General features: G+C 35.3%; 1 protein-coding gene across 5 annotated transcripts in view; it reads right to left on the reverse strand.

Annotated features, from left to right (window-relative positions):
- RUNX1T1 (RUNX1 partner transcriptional co-repressor 1) overlaps positions 1–15,976 on the reverse strand; it is a 135,234-nt gene that overhangs the window by 15,317 nt on the left and 103,941 nt on the right. For all 5 annotated transcript variants that reach the window (XM_037802984.1, XM_037802983.1, XM_037802987.1 and 2 more), the window contains 4 exons: positions 15,289–15,374; positions 14,561–14,762; positions 5,683–5,751; positions 597–787 (listed from right to left, as the gene is read on the reverse strand). In XM_037802984.1, the coding sequence (XP_037658912.1) occupies positions 597–787; positions 5,683–5,751; positions 14,561–14,762; positions 15,289–15,374 (548 nt within the window). The remainder of the gene's footprint in view (positions 1–596; positions 788–5,682; positions 5,752–14,560; positions 14,763–15,288; positions 15,375–15,976) is intronic.

The following is a 15,976-nucleotide window of genomic DNA, read 5'->3' on the forward strand; positions in this document are numbered from 1 at the left end:
CCCATAAGCACACACAGCCGCGTTTTGAGTCTCTAAATAGTGTTGAGAGTCTCTAAAAAGTCTGTAACACTTTCATCTGTTACCCACCAAGCATATTAAAAACTTTTTTTGGCAAGGAGTTCTTCTTTAACGTCTTTAATGAAAAAACATAATTTGATCAGCTCTTAGTCAAGTCTGTGAGTGCTGGACTCCTGAAACGGTTCTAAATTTTTTTCCAAAGAAGTATTGGTCTACTAAACCACTTTAATTTGTGATCTCCTTCAATCAAAAAGGAGCACTCTAAGAAAAATGGAGACAAAAACTAAATGAAAAATAAGGTGTGATGGGGGATGATTTGGGTGTTCTTTTTTACTTTTATTTTTTAATTCCTATTTTTATTCTCGCTGGTGTGAGAAAAATGTTCAAAAATAGATCGGGGTGAGGAATGCACAACTATATGATGGTACCTGTGAACAACTGATTGTACACCATGGATGACTGTATGGTATGTGAATATATCTCAATAAAACTGAATTAAAAAAAATAAAATTAAAAAGGAGCCCTCTAGTTAGTGAAAACTACCTTCTTCAACATGGAAGCGCCCCTGAAGCCCTTACCTCGCTGGAATCCTCTTGCTGATTGATGACAGCGAGCGCATCTTCCGCGGCCTGCCGCTTGGCCTCGGCGACCGTGCGCTCCATCTTGGCTCGCTCCGTGGTGATCATATCGTGAGCTTTCCGCTCCGCCTCCGACACAGCCTTCTGCAGCTCCGTCATCGCCTGGCGTTTCACCTCATTGACCGCCTCCTCTGGGTGTCGGTCAGGCCAAATCGGAAAAGAGAACATCTCTATTAGCTCAGAACCTCGGATACCGGTTGTGTTTTAGAAAATTCTTTAGGCCATGCAGGCAGGACTCTCCTCCAAGTTGTTGGGCATTTCTTCTGCCTGTGTCAAAAACTAGCAGATTTTTGAAATTCACTTAGGAAAATAAGGTGTGAGAATTTTACTTCAACTTGTACTTCTGGAATATTTTTCAAATATTATATTACTACAATTTTTCCACCAGATGAATGCATCCATAAAGTATTCTGATTAGACTAAGTAGTTAAAGACACAGACAAGCATGAGAGGCCTGTTTGGTAATTCAGACATAAAAAGGTGATTTCTTCCCAAAATGCTGTAAGTTAATATGAACATAGGAAGTTTCTAGGTAAAGATTTCAGAAAAAAAGGGAAGGGAATGGATATATATATACGCGCGCACACACACAATTATTTTGCTGTTAAAAAATGAAAAATGCAACACAATGAAAAAGCAATTCATATACCAATTAATATACATTTTTTTTTAAAAAGTGATGAAACAGACAATCCAGTTTTTAAGTCATTTCCTGAGTAATATGGATATGTATCTTTATAGACTATGTGTATAAAGATATATGCATATATCTTTATGTATCTATAGATATTTATCTGTAAATGACAGGATTTTTTTTTTTAATTATCTTCTCATTTCTGTATTTTAAGCTATCATTCATCTACTTAATCAAGCATATACAACAGTTTTGCATAACCAATTGTTGCAGTGGGTAAATGTAATTGAATCATAACACAGGCCGAAACAATCAGGCCTGACTACAAACCTGCAAGGTGTCAAATTAGCTCTGTATTTTTGGCTGCAGATAGGGTGCAAAGATTCAACTAATGTACAACATAAGATTGACAACTAAAACAAGTAATTTCCATTAAAAAAAATTAACTGTTCTAATTAGCGAGGGAAAATATCCTCCCCCTGAATTAGTTTGTCTAATTTTCATCTTTATTCAAAGCAAAATGACAATGATTAATTGAAAATTTAATAAGCAGTAATTATTAACTTGGCAAACCTAGTACCAATTAACACTCTATTAAAAATAATTATGACATGTTTCATTCAAGTGTTTGCACTTAATTGTTTCACCCATTTAAAAAAGCACCTTAATTAAATGTTCTGTTTAATTAAAAACATAGATTCCTATTAAAAATGTAAGAGATGCAAGTACTCCTATGGTTTCTCAAATATCTCTGGTTTATTTCACACATCTCAAGTCCATGACTTGAGGATCATCTAAAGTTCTCCACTAGTATCGAACTGTCAGGACTTTTGGAGCCTCTGATATTTTAGCAGCCTTCTATCTGAAGTACATTCCTTTGCAATTACTGTTCGCTAGGTTTTGCAAGCTAAAATGTAAGAGAGAGACCCAGACTGGAAATATTAACTAAAACATGGTAAGCCTTTGTTGATTGCTCAAAGATATGCATTTGAAATCTGGACAGAATCAGGGTATTGCAGACAGAGCTTACAGCACCTTCTTCAGCAGAAAGGAGGTAAAAAGATGCTTTTATTACCCTACTATAAATGACTCAGGGCACTAGGGAAGGCTGCCCTTCTAACTACACAGCCAGGGTCTAATTTAGTTTGAATATTCAAGGTGAATTAAAATTCTCTCTAAGCAGTAATACAGGACAATAATTTTTGCTTACGATCAAAGCTGCAGCTTGACTAATTGTATATGCAAATCAGGCAATTTATATTTAAATCATGCATTCCTATTCTAATCCCACAGGCATCTACAGATCAGCAAAGAGAACTGGTAGGATATTTGCAAGGTGCCTGAATATTTATTACCAACTGCAAACACTCTGATCATTTGAAAAGAAATATGCTGAAGAAAACATTCAATTGCAATTTTAAAACCATCTTTCCAGTAGATTTTCCCAATTTTATAAAGACCTTTTGTAACGCATTTTTGTTACCTTTGTTGCTGCTTTTAAAAACACTACCTTTTAAGAAAAAGCTCATATGGGTGTAAAATGTTAGGAGTTCTACTCTTTAAAAATGGGTATTATGCTGTATTATTGGGACAATGTGCAAAACTTGAATAGGATCTGCAGATTAAACGTACTATAATTATGTTCTTAGGAAATATTAAAATGTTATGCCTACAACTTGCACTCAAATAGTTCAGAAAAAATATATGATATATATTAGAGAAAGAGAGGGAGGGAAGGAGGGAAAAAAAGAGAAGACACGTAAACAAATATGGCTATCTGGGTGAAGGTTAGAGTTTTTGGTACTATATTTTACAACTTTTCTGCAAGTTTGAAATCATTTCAAAATAAAAATGGTAGAAAATTAACATGTTGTACTTTCAAGCACAAGATATACCCTCTTGCAAATATAATTTTCTGTGGAAAAAAAAAGATGCCATTGGTTGCACTACATTAAATTGAAAGTGCTGCCCCTTCAGTATTTTTCAAATGTTTTAAACTTCATTTTATTTACTTATCTTTTGCCACAAAGGTAATATGGCATTGCAAAGACACCTTAGATAGGTTTACTTCCTAAGAAAATTTTGTCCACAGCAAATTTTAGAATTCTAGAAAAAAAATGTTTAAACTGTAACAAGCCGAGTACGGATATCATTCTGCCCTTGGTGTCTGAACCATGTTGGATGCCTCAGCGCTGTGAACACCAGATAGACACTATAAGCTTTCATTCGACATTTACAGACAAAACTGTCATCCGTACTTTGGATTTAATGTACTTCTTAAAATTTAGCACCCATTCATAGAGAAAACTATTCCCAAACTCTTCTTACACAGCAGATTAGGGATATCACTGGGAGAAGAATACAAATTCAATCTGTATCACTACCACATTTTAGATTGAAAACCTAATATAGATGATAGGCACGTCTCAAAAATAAACAAAACATTAACCTTGATAAGGTTTAACCCTTCTTAGAGAGGGAATGAACCCAACCAGAAACACAGTATTGCTCCTTCTCTACTCCCTCAGTTCTCAGCCCTAAAATATCCACAATTGGCTTCAGATGTCCACAAACCAGGCAGTGGAGGAAAACAATGGTGGACACAATAGAGTACAGCATATGAAGTTTTATACATATATATATAAATAAAATATAAATATTATATATATATTACTTCATATGCTGTACTCTATACTGATTTAACTGGAAAATACATAGTGCAGTGTGAGTCTGCTTCCAATTGCTTACCCATTAGGGTAGGACTTCCTTTGTATATATTGCTATTTAAGTTGACTTTCCAACAAAGATGGTATGTTCAGAAAAATCTGCTCTTGTTTAATAGCAGTCAAAGACGTGAGCAGATAATAGCCCAGAAGGAATTCGTATTACACAAGAGTTTACTGTCAATTTTTCTTTATCAAGAGCTTAAATACACATAAATAGGGGAAATACAGGGCAAGACTCTCCTCTCACCATAAAAGTCATCCTTCTGCTGTCCAAAATGACAATTCTTTGTACCTCTTTAAGCTGCACTGCCAGCTTAAAAAAGTGAGGGAGAAAAATGGTCCAAAAGAAGGTAACGGTGATACTTTTTCCAGGTCAGTGGCACCCGGTACATTTTACAGCCTGGGAGTGTCACACTGCTGTCGCCCACTTAGGAAAGCTCATTAGAGATGATGCTGGTTGTACCATGCAGTTGAGCTGAATGGACCTATCAAATTTGCATACTGATGTGCAGGAGATCTTTCTGGTTCTTAATTTAAGCTACTAGACCTAGAGTACAATCTGATTTCTAAACTCATTATCACACTTACAAAAGTAGGTATTCTTAGAAAAATCCATAAAAATACTTGGATGAGAGCCAAGTGATCAGAACGTCAGCAAGTTGCATCCAATTACCAACAAACATACCTGAGTCCATCAAAACCCAGAGAGATCTTTTGTGGGAAAAAAACCTTTCCCTTGACTCGTGCTCCTTTATTGGTGTTGCCAGCCTTTTGCCCATTGACTACTGACAGAAACAGTACTTCCCAGATTCTCAACTCAGACACACGAACTATTTTAACACCTGGGCTTTCAGCAGCTCAAAGCTGCTGTTTTTCATGCCATCTTAAACATTTGAAACAGATTTGTTTTATCTCTTCATTTGGTTTTTATAAGGGTTTTTGCCTGGCTTTTATCGTGCTGGTATTCTACCAAGATTCTGCCAGATCTGCACTTCATTAAGCCCAATTAGATGTCAATGGGTCATCAGGAGCTTTAAATCCGCTACAAAATATAGAGCAATATCTCACTGAAAAGCAGTCAATGGAAAAGCGTACAAGGGAAAGAACAATAGAAGTTGAGCAACTTTGTTGTTTAACTTAAAAATAATTTATCTCTGATCACTGAATATTAATAAAGCACATAGAATAAATTTTTAAAATTGATTGTAAACATTACATCCTCTGAGTGCCTCAACAAGTCAAATGGACTCGATGTGATTTTTTTTTTAAAGAATGCACAGGAAAATGCTGAAGTGTGCAATTTAATTTATAAAACACTGGCATTTTTACATAAAAGAAAAATTGCATGCAAGTTGAGACCCTCTCTGCCAAGTTTCAGCCTGAAACCATTATAGTCCCTGAAAAATAGGGGTTTGTAATAGAAATACCGCCAGCCTCTCAATTATAGTGGCACTAGCAGATGCTACTAAAATCAAAATGATTTCTTGTTCTAATAAGGCCTGGTATAAGAATATGAATCAGGTTTTTTATTTGATTTTGTGAGGTTTTTGTTTTCTTATTGTTGTTGTTTGCAGTGCAGTCCTTTCTTGTCATTCTTCACAACTCTGCATTAACAACTGCACACAGCTGCCAGAACACTACACTCGTGTTTTTAAACAATTCTTACCAGCTTTCTTCCAGATCTCCTCTGGCACGTATCCAGAAGCAGGCCTGTGAAGGAATTCTCGATGCGCGTCTACGGAAAGGATGGAAAGGGGTAGAGAGAGGAGGGAAAGCACCATAAGCACTGTTATGTCATCACACAGGGTTGAAGCAAGCAATGCCCATTCTCTTGGCTTTTCTGCAAACATGCAATTTTTAAAGTCTGAACATTTCATTTCTAGGAAATAAACAAAAATAGCAAGGCCAGTCATCAGGGCCCAAGGAAGACATAGAAGTCATGATCTCAATGCCTTGTGCTCAGAGCCAAAGCAACCATTTCATTGTATGATATGATTTGGGGGAACACTGTTTTGGTTTCTATTTTGTTAAAGAAAATAAATTGTAAATTTGATAGTTTTCAAGAATCAAAGTGTTAATTAAAAGAATCAAATTGTTAGGATAAGGCAATTTGCACATAGCTCTGATTTACCATTTTTCAATAGTGAGCCTTACGCCATGGCCAACCAGTTCACTTACTTAATTACTTATTAAAAATCTCACTCAGCATTAAAAATTTCCACACAAATTAGATCATATGAATTTCACATGGGTAGAAGCAAGGAAGTCATTAAAATGCATTCACAGATACTCAGTTGACCAAATAGAATTAAAATATACTTTCCAGAACAGGAAATGAAGTTCAACTTAAAATTAAAAGTTGTCTTATTATGCCTGTAAAATTTTTAAAGTTTGGGAAAACAGCTAGTAATAAAGGACAGTAAAAATTCCAACTTCCAAAATACATGTTCATGGAAATGACATGAGATATTTTACATTTTCTGATTAAGTGCTAAAAATAAACAAAGTGTACAGAGTTTTCTCATAGCTAAAATACGCACTACATGTCTTCCATATTAGATTTTCAATGACAGCCTAGGTATTTAGAAGTTTTTATGAAGAAAAAAGAATCATTTTAACTTTTATAAAAATGTAACAATCACTCAACCCATGACAAATTTCAGATTTACCAAATTTATGATGAAATCTCTACATTTTTAAAGTAGCAGACTGATTTTTAAAACCATACCTTAATTGAAAGAAATTTAATTGAGTCTCCTATATTTTAAGGGGTTACAGAACATAAAAATAGAGAAAAGCATGATCAATTTAGCTAATACATGTCACAACATGTGAATGTTTTAAATACTAGTGGTCCTTGTAGGATATAAAGGTTATCAGTTGGCCAGAATACTAGATTTCCCCAAATATTGGGAGAATTAGCAAAAGTCTACTATAACAAGATATACGAAAACTCTCTGTACTGTCTCTGTCTTCTGTAGCATTTCTATAAATCTAGTTATTCCAAAATAAAGTTTTTTCTTAAAATTATCTTATAATCTGAGTACTTGAAAATCAAATAAACTAGAAAGATCCAAGCATTTTCATGTGTACATTTCATTTCTATAAAGTAAAATGTCAAAAACCAAATCTTTGAAAGTAATTTTCATTCCCCAAGCAGAGAAAGCTAGGTAAAACTTTTTGGGGCATATATGACTTAAAGGAAATGTGATATGACTAATGAGATTTGTCAAGATTATCTTCCACAGCACTGTAACTATCTCCAGAAGATAATTAAGAGTATGCAATCAAGTTCACAATTCTGTCATGACACAGTGAAACAGGGGATTTCCTTATATCTATTTTTGAGGAGCAAAGCCTTTGGCTGGGATCACACAGAATATTAAAAATAATCTATTAGATAAGATTAGATTTGCTTCTCCAAAGAAGCAAAACAAAGAAATGTGGGGGATGAGGAGGGGTTAAGGAAAGATCAATAGCTTTATAAAAATTATTTTTTGATAAATGGCCAATCATTATTATAGAGAACAGGAAAGAGAAAACAAGTTATCCAAAGTTCATGCATGACAGACACTAATTACCACCATAGGCAGTGCAGCACAGGGATGAGCCCTAGCTCTAGAGCACAGTGGAGTGACTAGCTGTGACAACGGGCAGTTTAGTTTCCCATGCCTCAGACATCGCGTCTGTAAAGTGAGGAAATAACTACTACTGTTTGAGAGGACTGCTGTGAGGACCCAATGAACTACTTTATATTACATTCTCAGAATAGGAGAATACATTCTATTATCCCATTAAATGTTAGTTGGTATTATTCTCATTACTATCATTATTATTATTTAAAAGGTTGTCCAGCAAGAATGCATATATCTATTTTATTCCAGCTAAGGTGATAGAGCATTTTAATCTTTTTTTCTCCAAGTACTTAAATCCAAACAGCACAAAACTTTAAAGAAAGAAAAACCATTAGAAAGATTTGGATTAAGCAATATACACCAAGTCATTTTTACTCCCTTGGGTATATGTTGTTTGGGGATAGAAGTTAATTTCTACAGTTAGCAATTTCTTATCTTGGTCCTTAGCAAAGCTATCAAATTTCTTAGGTGATGCTTTTATAAACTTATTTTTAGGCCTCACGAATGTTTATAGCCCCAGAATTTACACAAAGATAATGTGTAGGGCTCAGTCATCTTTCTATTTCCCCATGCTCTGTACATTTGCAATCCTGAGGGTCTACATACCACACTGGCAAGTTGTGGCAATATTTCACCTTCTTGACTATATCACCCTAAAATTTTCAATTACACACTGCCATATGAGCATAGACTCAAACTCCACCTGGCCTAGAAACCTGATACAAATACATCACCAATCATGCAAAACCGTTTTATTAAAATCCTAACCTACTTTCTAAAATAATTTCCTTTTTCAAAACAAGAAAATAATTATATGTACATATTTTACAATATCCTCTCCAGTTCTAAGTTACTCTGTCTTTGTTCTAAGTTACTGTGTCTTTGCTGAACATCAGGCATACCAATGGAAAAAAGAGTGATCAGTAGCAGACGTAGTCCTCAGAAATCTTGATGAATACCAGTGTAATAGTGAAAGAAACCAAACTGATACGTTTAACAACCCCTCTTCTAAGCAGCAGCGATAACAGTCTATCTAGTAAAGCTGAATTTTGAAAACAAAAACCCCTGAAGTCAATCAATATTAGAATAAGAGATAATTTCTCCCCCAGGACTATACTGTGTTAGGATATTAGCTAATCTAGACAAACCTAGGCAAAACACCTTAAGATTCTATGGTTAAAAAAAAAAAAAAAGAAGATGATTCTATGGTTTGAATTCTATAGAAGCTACTTTTTAACCATTACCTATTTGATTATCTATAAAACATCAGTTGCCATAAAATGGACAGCTGTTCTAAAATGTGGTGATAGAAACAAAGATGGCAGATGCTACACGAGACGGTTACTGAAATATGGAAAAATATAGGAAAGTCATAAATTAGACTGAGGTTGGTTGGGTAGGCACATTGCTTGGAAGTGATGGGGAAGAGCAGAAGAGGAGCAGCACTAAATGTCTGAATTCTCCTGAAGATAACACACCTATAAAAAGATAAGAACAAGTTAAAGTGGGAGGAAATGTTATAAGGAACATGAAAGAGCAGAAAGAGCAGCCCATGATGTATGAAAGAGATGGGAGATGCACTACAGTTGCGACAGAACGGAGGCCATTGGCTACTAGATACAGCGAGGGCCACCATCTATACATAAAGGGATGAGCTGACAGCCTTTGGAGAACCCATGTGGCCTCATGACCCGGGAGAGCAGTGCACAGAGCTTGGCAGCACCTAGGTATGGCCTTCGTCCTGTAGTGGGCACAATGAGGCTGTCATCATGAGAATATCTACGACAAAAAGCATCAAAAGAAAGGAAGAGTTAAGAGAGTTTATCATTAAAAAGAGCACTCACTTTTGTTTTTAAGGAAAACAAATCCAGAAATCCGAACTCTGTGTTCCAGAAGCCCAAGAGCAATCTAGAAGCTAAAACTGCACTACGATTTCCATCGTCAACAATAAAAATTACCTAACGCTTTCCATCATCTCTTCTCATTTTTAAAGATAGACATATTTAATAGTCATATCTTTTCTTTAACCCAATATCCTTAAATACAGTAGACTCTTTAAATATAGTAGATACTTTAGATTATTAGCACTGAATGGTCTTGAAATGAATTTCATGATGTGATTTAAAAGAATCAATACAAGTGTATAATACTCTAAACTTTTATTTTCACATTTACTCCGAATAACCTATTTTTCGGTTTATATAATTAATATCTAAGTTGAATAATATTTCTTTGGTTGGAAGAAAACTACTTTCTAAAGCCTATAGTATGAATTAGTGTCCAACAGTACAAAAGACGTGCTGTATTTAAGACAGAATTCCCCTCTCCTAGCTTCTCTGCCTATTAAATAGTCTCCTAAAAATTAGTGTGGAAATACTTTCTAGATGAAAAAAATACCTGAGGAAGATCCACTATAATTTCATAATCTTGGACTCCATGCAAAAAATCTCTTAGTTTCATATGCCAATATTCTTTAAAGTTCTACTTGAGATTGCATGTTAGGAATAATGACAATGACAACAAAAATTGCTAATACTTATATCACATCTATTATGTGTCAGGCATTACTCCATATGCTGTATGCTTATTAGCTCATTTAATACTCACAAAACCCCCTATGAAATAGATATTACTACCATCCCCACTTTACAGATGAGAAAACTGAGGCACAGAGAGATTGCCAAAGTTTACACAACTAGTAAGGAGAGGGACCAGGGATTCAAATACAAATAGTGACAATCTGCTCAGAGTCTGTGCTTTGAACTTTCATGCTAGTCTTCCTGAAAATTTACATAGTTATGAGAAATTCTATAATTCCATCATATGGCAACCATAAGACTTGTCAGCTAGAGGAATTTTACAGTACATCTAACAAACCTCTTGGGGTGAGGGGTGTTATTAATTTAACAAATTTCTGAATTACTAAACTTTTTATGAACAATCACCTAGATTTTACATTCCACTTAAAACAAACAAAAAACCTTTTTTTAACATTTCTATTTCCGGCAAGAGCTAAACCCTGACCAAAACATATGTGAAGGTATTTTCAAAATTTAATAACCTTTCGTCACAATATTCATACACTCAAAAAACCACAGGTAAAAATACATTCATATTTCAGAGTTTCATGTCATAGTCCCAACACTAGCTTTAAATACATCAATAGCTAATGCCTGTAACTCTTTCTAATCTAATGACATGCAAGATTTCTTAAGATACACAAAGAGGGCAGACAAACACAAGATGAGCTGTAGTAAGAGTCTAGGATAATCCAAAGCCAGTAAAAGTAAAGTAATTTAAAGGAAACAAAACGTCGGTGCCAGAAGAGTGAAGTCAACAGCAGAATGAAAGAGAAGGAGAAAAACAACAGAGCCATAAGGGATTAGTCATGATATTTCACAGATAGGTGCAAAGAGAGCATGAAGTGCCAACGCGCAACTACCTACCTACATGTATGAATAGAAAGAATTCTACTTCAGTGATCAAATCCGTCAGTTCTGATCACATTCATGCACTCTTCAGTGAAGTACACAAGATAACAAAACTTGGTGCTTTAACATACATGTCTAAATAAGAAGTCATACTTTGAAAATAGAGAAGAATGTTTGATTAGATTTCAAGAGTTGGATATTTGGTACATTTCCTGGAAAGCAAATGGGTAATAACAAAAACCTATCATTTCAAAACATCCTTCAAGAACTCAACCTGTGCTTTGACTTAAAGAATGGAAATAACATTAAGGGTTCAGTGAGTACTCAGTACTTAAAATTGTTCAAAGGGCATTCAAAATAGAGCCTTTATTTAATATTTGGGGAAAACTTCTAAAATTCAAACAGTACTAGATTAATCATATTATCTTACTAACACCCCATAGTGACTTAATACTATGGATAAATTTCAAGAGTGAGAATGGGAAGGAGTTTACCAAGTGTCACATCAGTCACGGAATCATGGAAGTTACATTCGCCTTGGAGCAGTCCTCAATTACAATTTAAAAATATACTAAGAATATGTGCATAACTAAACATTCCCAGTGTTCCCAAGTTAGGGATGAAACTAGGGCAATATTTTGAATGAAAATATCTTTTCTAATACTATTCTGAAGGTCTGCTTTGAGGGTAGCTTAAGAATTGAGAGAATCAGGCTGAAAAAAAAGCACCTACAACCTAAGTGCAGGAAATAGAGATCCAGATGTCCCCAAAGATACAGATATATACATAGGACTATCTAAACACATGCATAAACACTCCTCCCTCCCACCACAGACAAACTATACATTTTCCAGAGGCAGAAAATAGATTTATCAGCCATAATCCCCAACGTTTTGATTATACACAAACACATCGAGATACTCAACTCCAGGGCCAAGGAGAGAGACTTAGAAAGCACTAAATATAAATGATTGTGGTCCACAGTTACATACCAGCTATTTTCTTATTTATAGCTACAGCCCAGCCCCACAAAGCAGAACTCAAAGGCCTCAGGAACTGACCAGCAAGGAAACACAATGACACAACTGTTGTATGCTAAAACTTGCACACTGTGTTGCTTTTGACAGGTTCCCTCTAAAGCTGTGAGTTTCTTAAAAGAGCAATCTAGGGCTCCCTGTCCATAAAGAATATGACTGTTTTAACAGCATAAGGAAAGAAATAAAATACTTGTAAGCCTTTGAATAATATAATTCACTACAGCTTAATGCCAAAGCAGTATCTCAGCTACAGCAAAATTATGAATTTGTTAAGTAAGGATGGTATAATCTGTGTGCTTTTAAGAAGGAGTTTTTAAGATCAAAGTTTATTCTTTTGGTTACATAACAGGGAAACTAAACCAATCTTCCTGGAGAACATGCTCTACATCAGCATCACCAGATTCCATGTGCACTGGTGGTGACCATATAGTAAGTGTTCCACATTCTTTATGCTGATGATAACTCACATAGGCACAAAGTCTTACCAATTTTTTAAACTAATCTTTTACAATGGACAGCAGATAGTAACAATCTCTTCAAGTGAGGGGACTGAACTGAGGTAGCCATCCTGAGCCCACAGTACTAGCTGTTTCCTTGTCAATCTCTTCCACTAGACTAAAAGTTCTTGGAGGGGGAAGGAATGAAGAATCTTTTTCCTTCATTACAGTGCCTAGCACAATGCCTTGCATAATAAACAATAAATACATAATGACTTAAATGAATTTGTTCAACAGAACAGGCTAAACTGGATATTTCTACTCCCATTGTTTTATTTCCTTTAAGGCTCTCAATATCTTGTCCACACTGGATAGTTACCAATATCCCCTTTGTTTGTCCTGGGCAGACTTGTTGTAATTAACCAATTTTTTGCTTATAATAAGAAAATAAAAACCAATGTTTGCTCTGCCCTACACAGTTTTGCTTAGAACAATATTGGTTCAAATCATACTTAAATCAGTTTTCATTGCTTAGCTTAACAGAATCAAACAAATACACTTTTGTCTTTAAAATATGCTTTAGAATAATACTTTTGGGCAAACAACTCAGAATCTTCCTTTATTTAATATTTATTAATGTAATAGGCATTGAGCATTCAAGGATTAGCAGGAATCCACATAACTAAGTACAAAAGAAACTGCACTGGCAAGGAACAATTTTAATTAAAAAAAAGAAAGGGATTGACAGTCAGATAACACATATACTATTTATACTATATGCATATGTTTTCTTAAGTTTAATAATCAGATCATGGTGCTAATGAGGCCAAAGTCACACGTTTAATCTGCACAGTGGGTAATTAGTTTTGTTTGTTAGCATACACTGTACCCTGACCTGAGTTAGCTGGTAGGTGCTGGGCTAAACAACCCACCAAGAGAAGAACCTGAAAGCATACGGATCAACACAGGTCCATCTTTACCAAGGAGATGCAAATGGTACACCCAAGAAATGGCCAGCAATGTAAAGGAAAATACCTTATTGTTATTTCAGGTAAAAGCTAGAGGGTCACTCGAAAATCATTTCAAGTTAAAGATTTTTTTCAATATATTTGGGACCATATTGTATTTACCCCCAGCAATTCCGAAGTACCAATTGTAAATACGGTTACATGTTTCTAAAGCGCTGGTATAGTAACAGTCCTTTTACAGAACTAGAATTAACAAAATCATGGTTCAGTCATCCAAGTTATGGTCAAATCACAGGAAGAGAGCTACATTTTACCTATTAATTTTCAAGTGGCATCTGGCAAACCATATGGCCTTTAGTCTCTTCTTGGAAGGGTTTTGAGGAAAAGCCTTTTTTTTAAATATAAGATACAGCTACAACAAAAGATTATCAAGGGACTGAATGCACAACTATGTGATGATACTGTGAGCCAGTGACTGTATACTTCAGATGGTTTCTATGCTATGCGACTATATCTCAATAAAACTGCCTTAAAAAAAAATGAAAAACAACAACAAAAAACCCAGATTGTCTTAGAGATCACATCTTGAATTAAAAATCAGAAAACATGCATCCTGAAGTGCAATGCTCTCAAACCTTGGTGTGCAGAATTCCCTGGAGATTTTGTTAGAACTGCAAAAGCTCTGGCCCCAGCCCATGAGATTCTCTTTTTACAGGTTTGAGGAAGGGTCCAACAGCTATATTATCAACAAACACAAATTTCAGCCGAGGCACACTCAATTTTGGCTTATCTGTGAAATTTTGCCACTGAACTGGAAAAGCCACTTAATTCTGTGACCATTTCCTTATAATATGCCAATCTACCCACTTTCCTAACAGACAGACAAGACATATTTGAGGATATATAACGTGTTTATTGTTCTAAAACTCCCCAACACATCCTTTATTATTTTTGAAAAGACAAGTTGAAAATAAGATCGGCATTAATAGAGGGCATAAGAAATATCTGCTCAATATGCCCATTTGAAGAAAGATACCTAAAGCAACTGGGTCTGGGTTGATGGGACTCTGCTGCCGGGAGTGGCTGCTGCTACTGCTGCCGCCCTTTTTCAAGTCCTCGGCGTCACTGTACCGCCGGATCCAGTAATTCAGTTCCTCGCGGTCCGCTTCCTGACATCGCCTTAGTACAGTGAGAGATCGCCTTGTTTTTTCCACCATGTCCATTATGCAGTTTAACAGCTATGCAAGAAACAGGGGAAAAGGAAAGAATACACAGCTCGTCACAATTTGAAGACTTCGGTGGACAGTGAGACAAAGAATTTTAGAGTAACAGAGGTTAAACTTTTATTTCGGAAGACTTCAGACTAATATTTGTTTTTAATAAGAGACTGGGCTTGAAATTCACACTGAATAAATGACTAAATTCAATGGGAAGGAGAAGGACAAGTGGGAATCAGGACAGAGAGATTTCACCTGCAGGTGCAGACCCAGTAAATACACCTTTCAAATTCAAATCCCACCACATTTTTTTTTTTTTTTTTTGTATAAACTAAAGGATGCTCACCAATGGTCCTTATTTAACGGGCTTTGATACAATTTAAAGATGGAATAATAACTGCTACTTCAAAGATTCTCATTCATTTTTTTCAAGGATAGCTGGAACGGCAATCCCTTCAAAGCATCACCACTTTTTTATTTTATCACATAACCTCACTCCGGTTGTTTTTAAAACATTTTTTAACCTAAATAATTACTGATGGCTTACATGGTCAAGATGTTTCCATTCTTCTGCCCATTCTCTGTCTGTTAGTCTGTGATCAATCATTTCTTCTTGACGTGTGCCATGCAACCCTAAAAATGTAGAGCACAGGGGTTAACCACCTAGAATGCCCAGTTACCACCCACATGCACACAAGAACAGAGCAAGGACAATGTGGACAAATTAAACAACTTGAGAATATATTTGATTTTAATGGAGATACGGGTCATACTCAGATTCTGAATCACTAATGGGCTCCTTGTAGAATGATAAAATGTTAGACCTGGAAGGATTATTAGAGATCATCTTGTTAGAACCTTTACTTTATACATGAGAAAACAGGTGACACAAAGTCCATCATTAGTTAACTATACAACACTCCCTCATTAAAAATATAAATTCACTCTACATCTTAATAAATACAAGAGAAACCAAAGCTAGACATTAAATAGGTTCAAACTGTGGCTTTCTTTCCTGCATTAAACATAAAGATAGATGTCATTCTTACATGGGCAGGAATATATGTTTCTGAAACAAACATGGTAAAAATGTTTTCACATTTCAGTATAATATAAAAGAATACAATCCTAACACATATACCTCCATGATAAAATTAGGCTATGAAGGGCTGGGATAATACAAAAATGATATGTACTCATTCAATTTACCAAAAAATAAACACACAAAAATAAAA

Source organism: Choloepus didactylus, chromosome 14 (genome assembly GCF_015220235.1).
Source record: "Choloepus didactylus isolate mChoDid1 chromosome 14, mChoDid1.pri, whole genome shotgun sequence".
NCBI classification, from domain to species: Eukaryota; Metazoa; Chordata; class Mammalia; order Pilosa; family Megalonychidae; genus Choloepus; species Choloepus didactylus.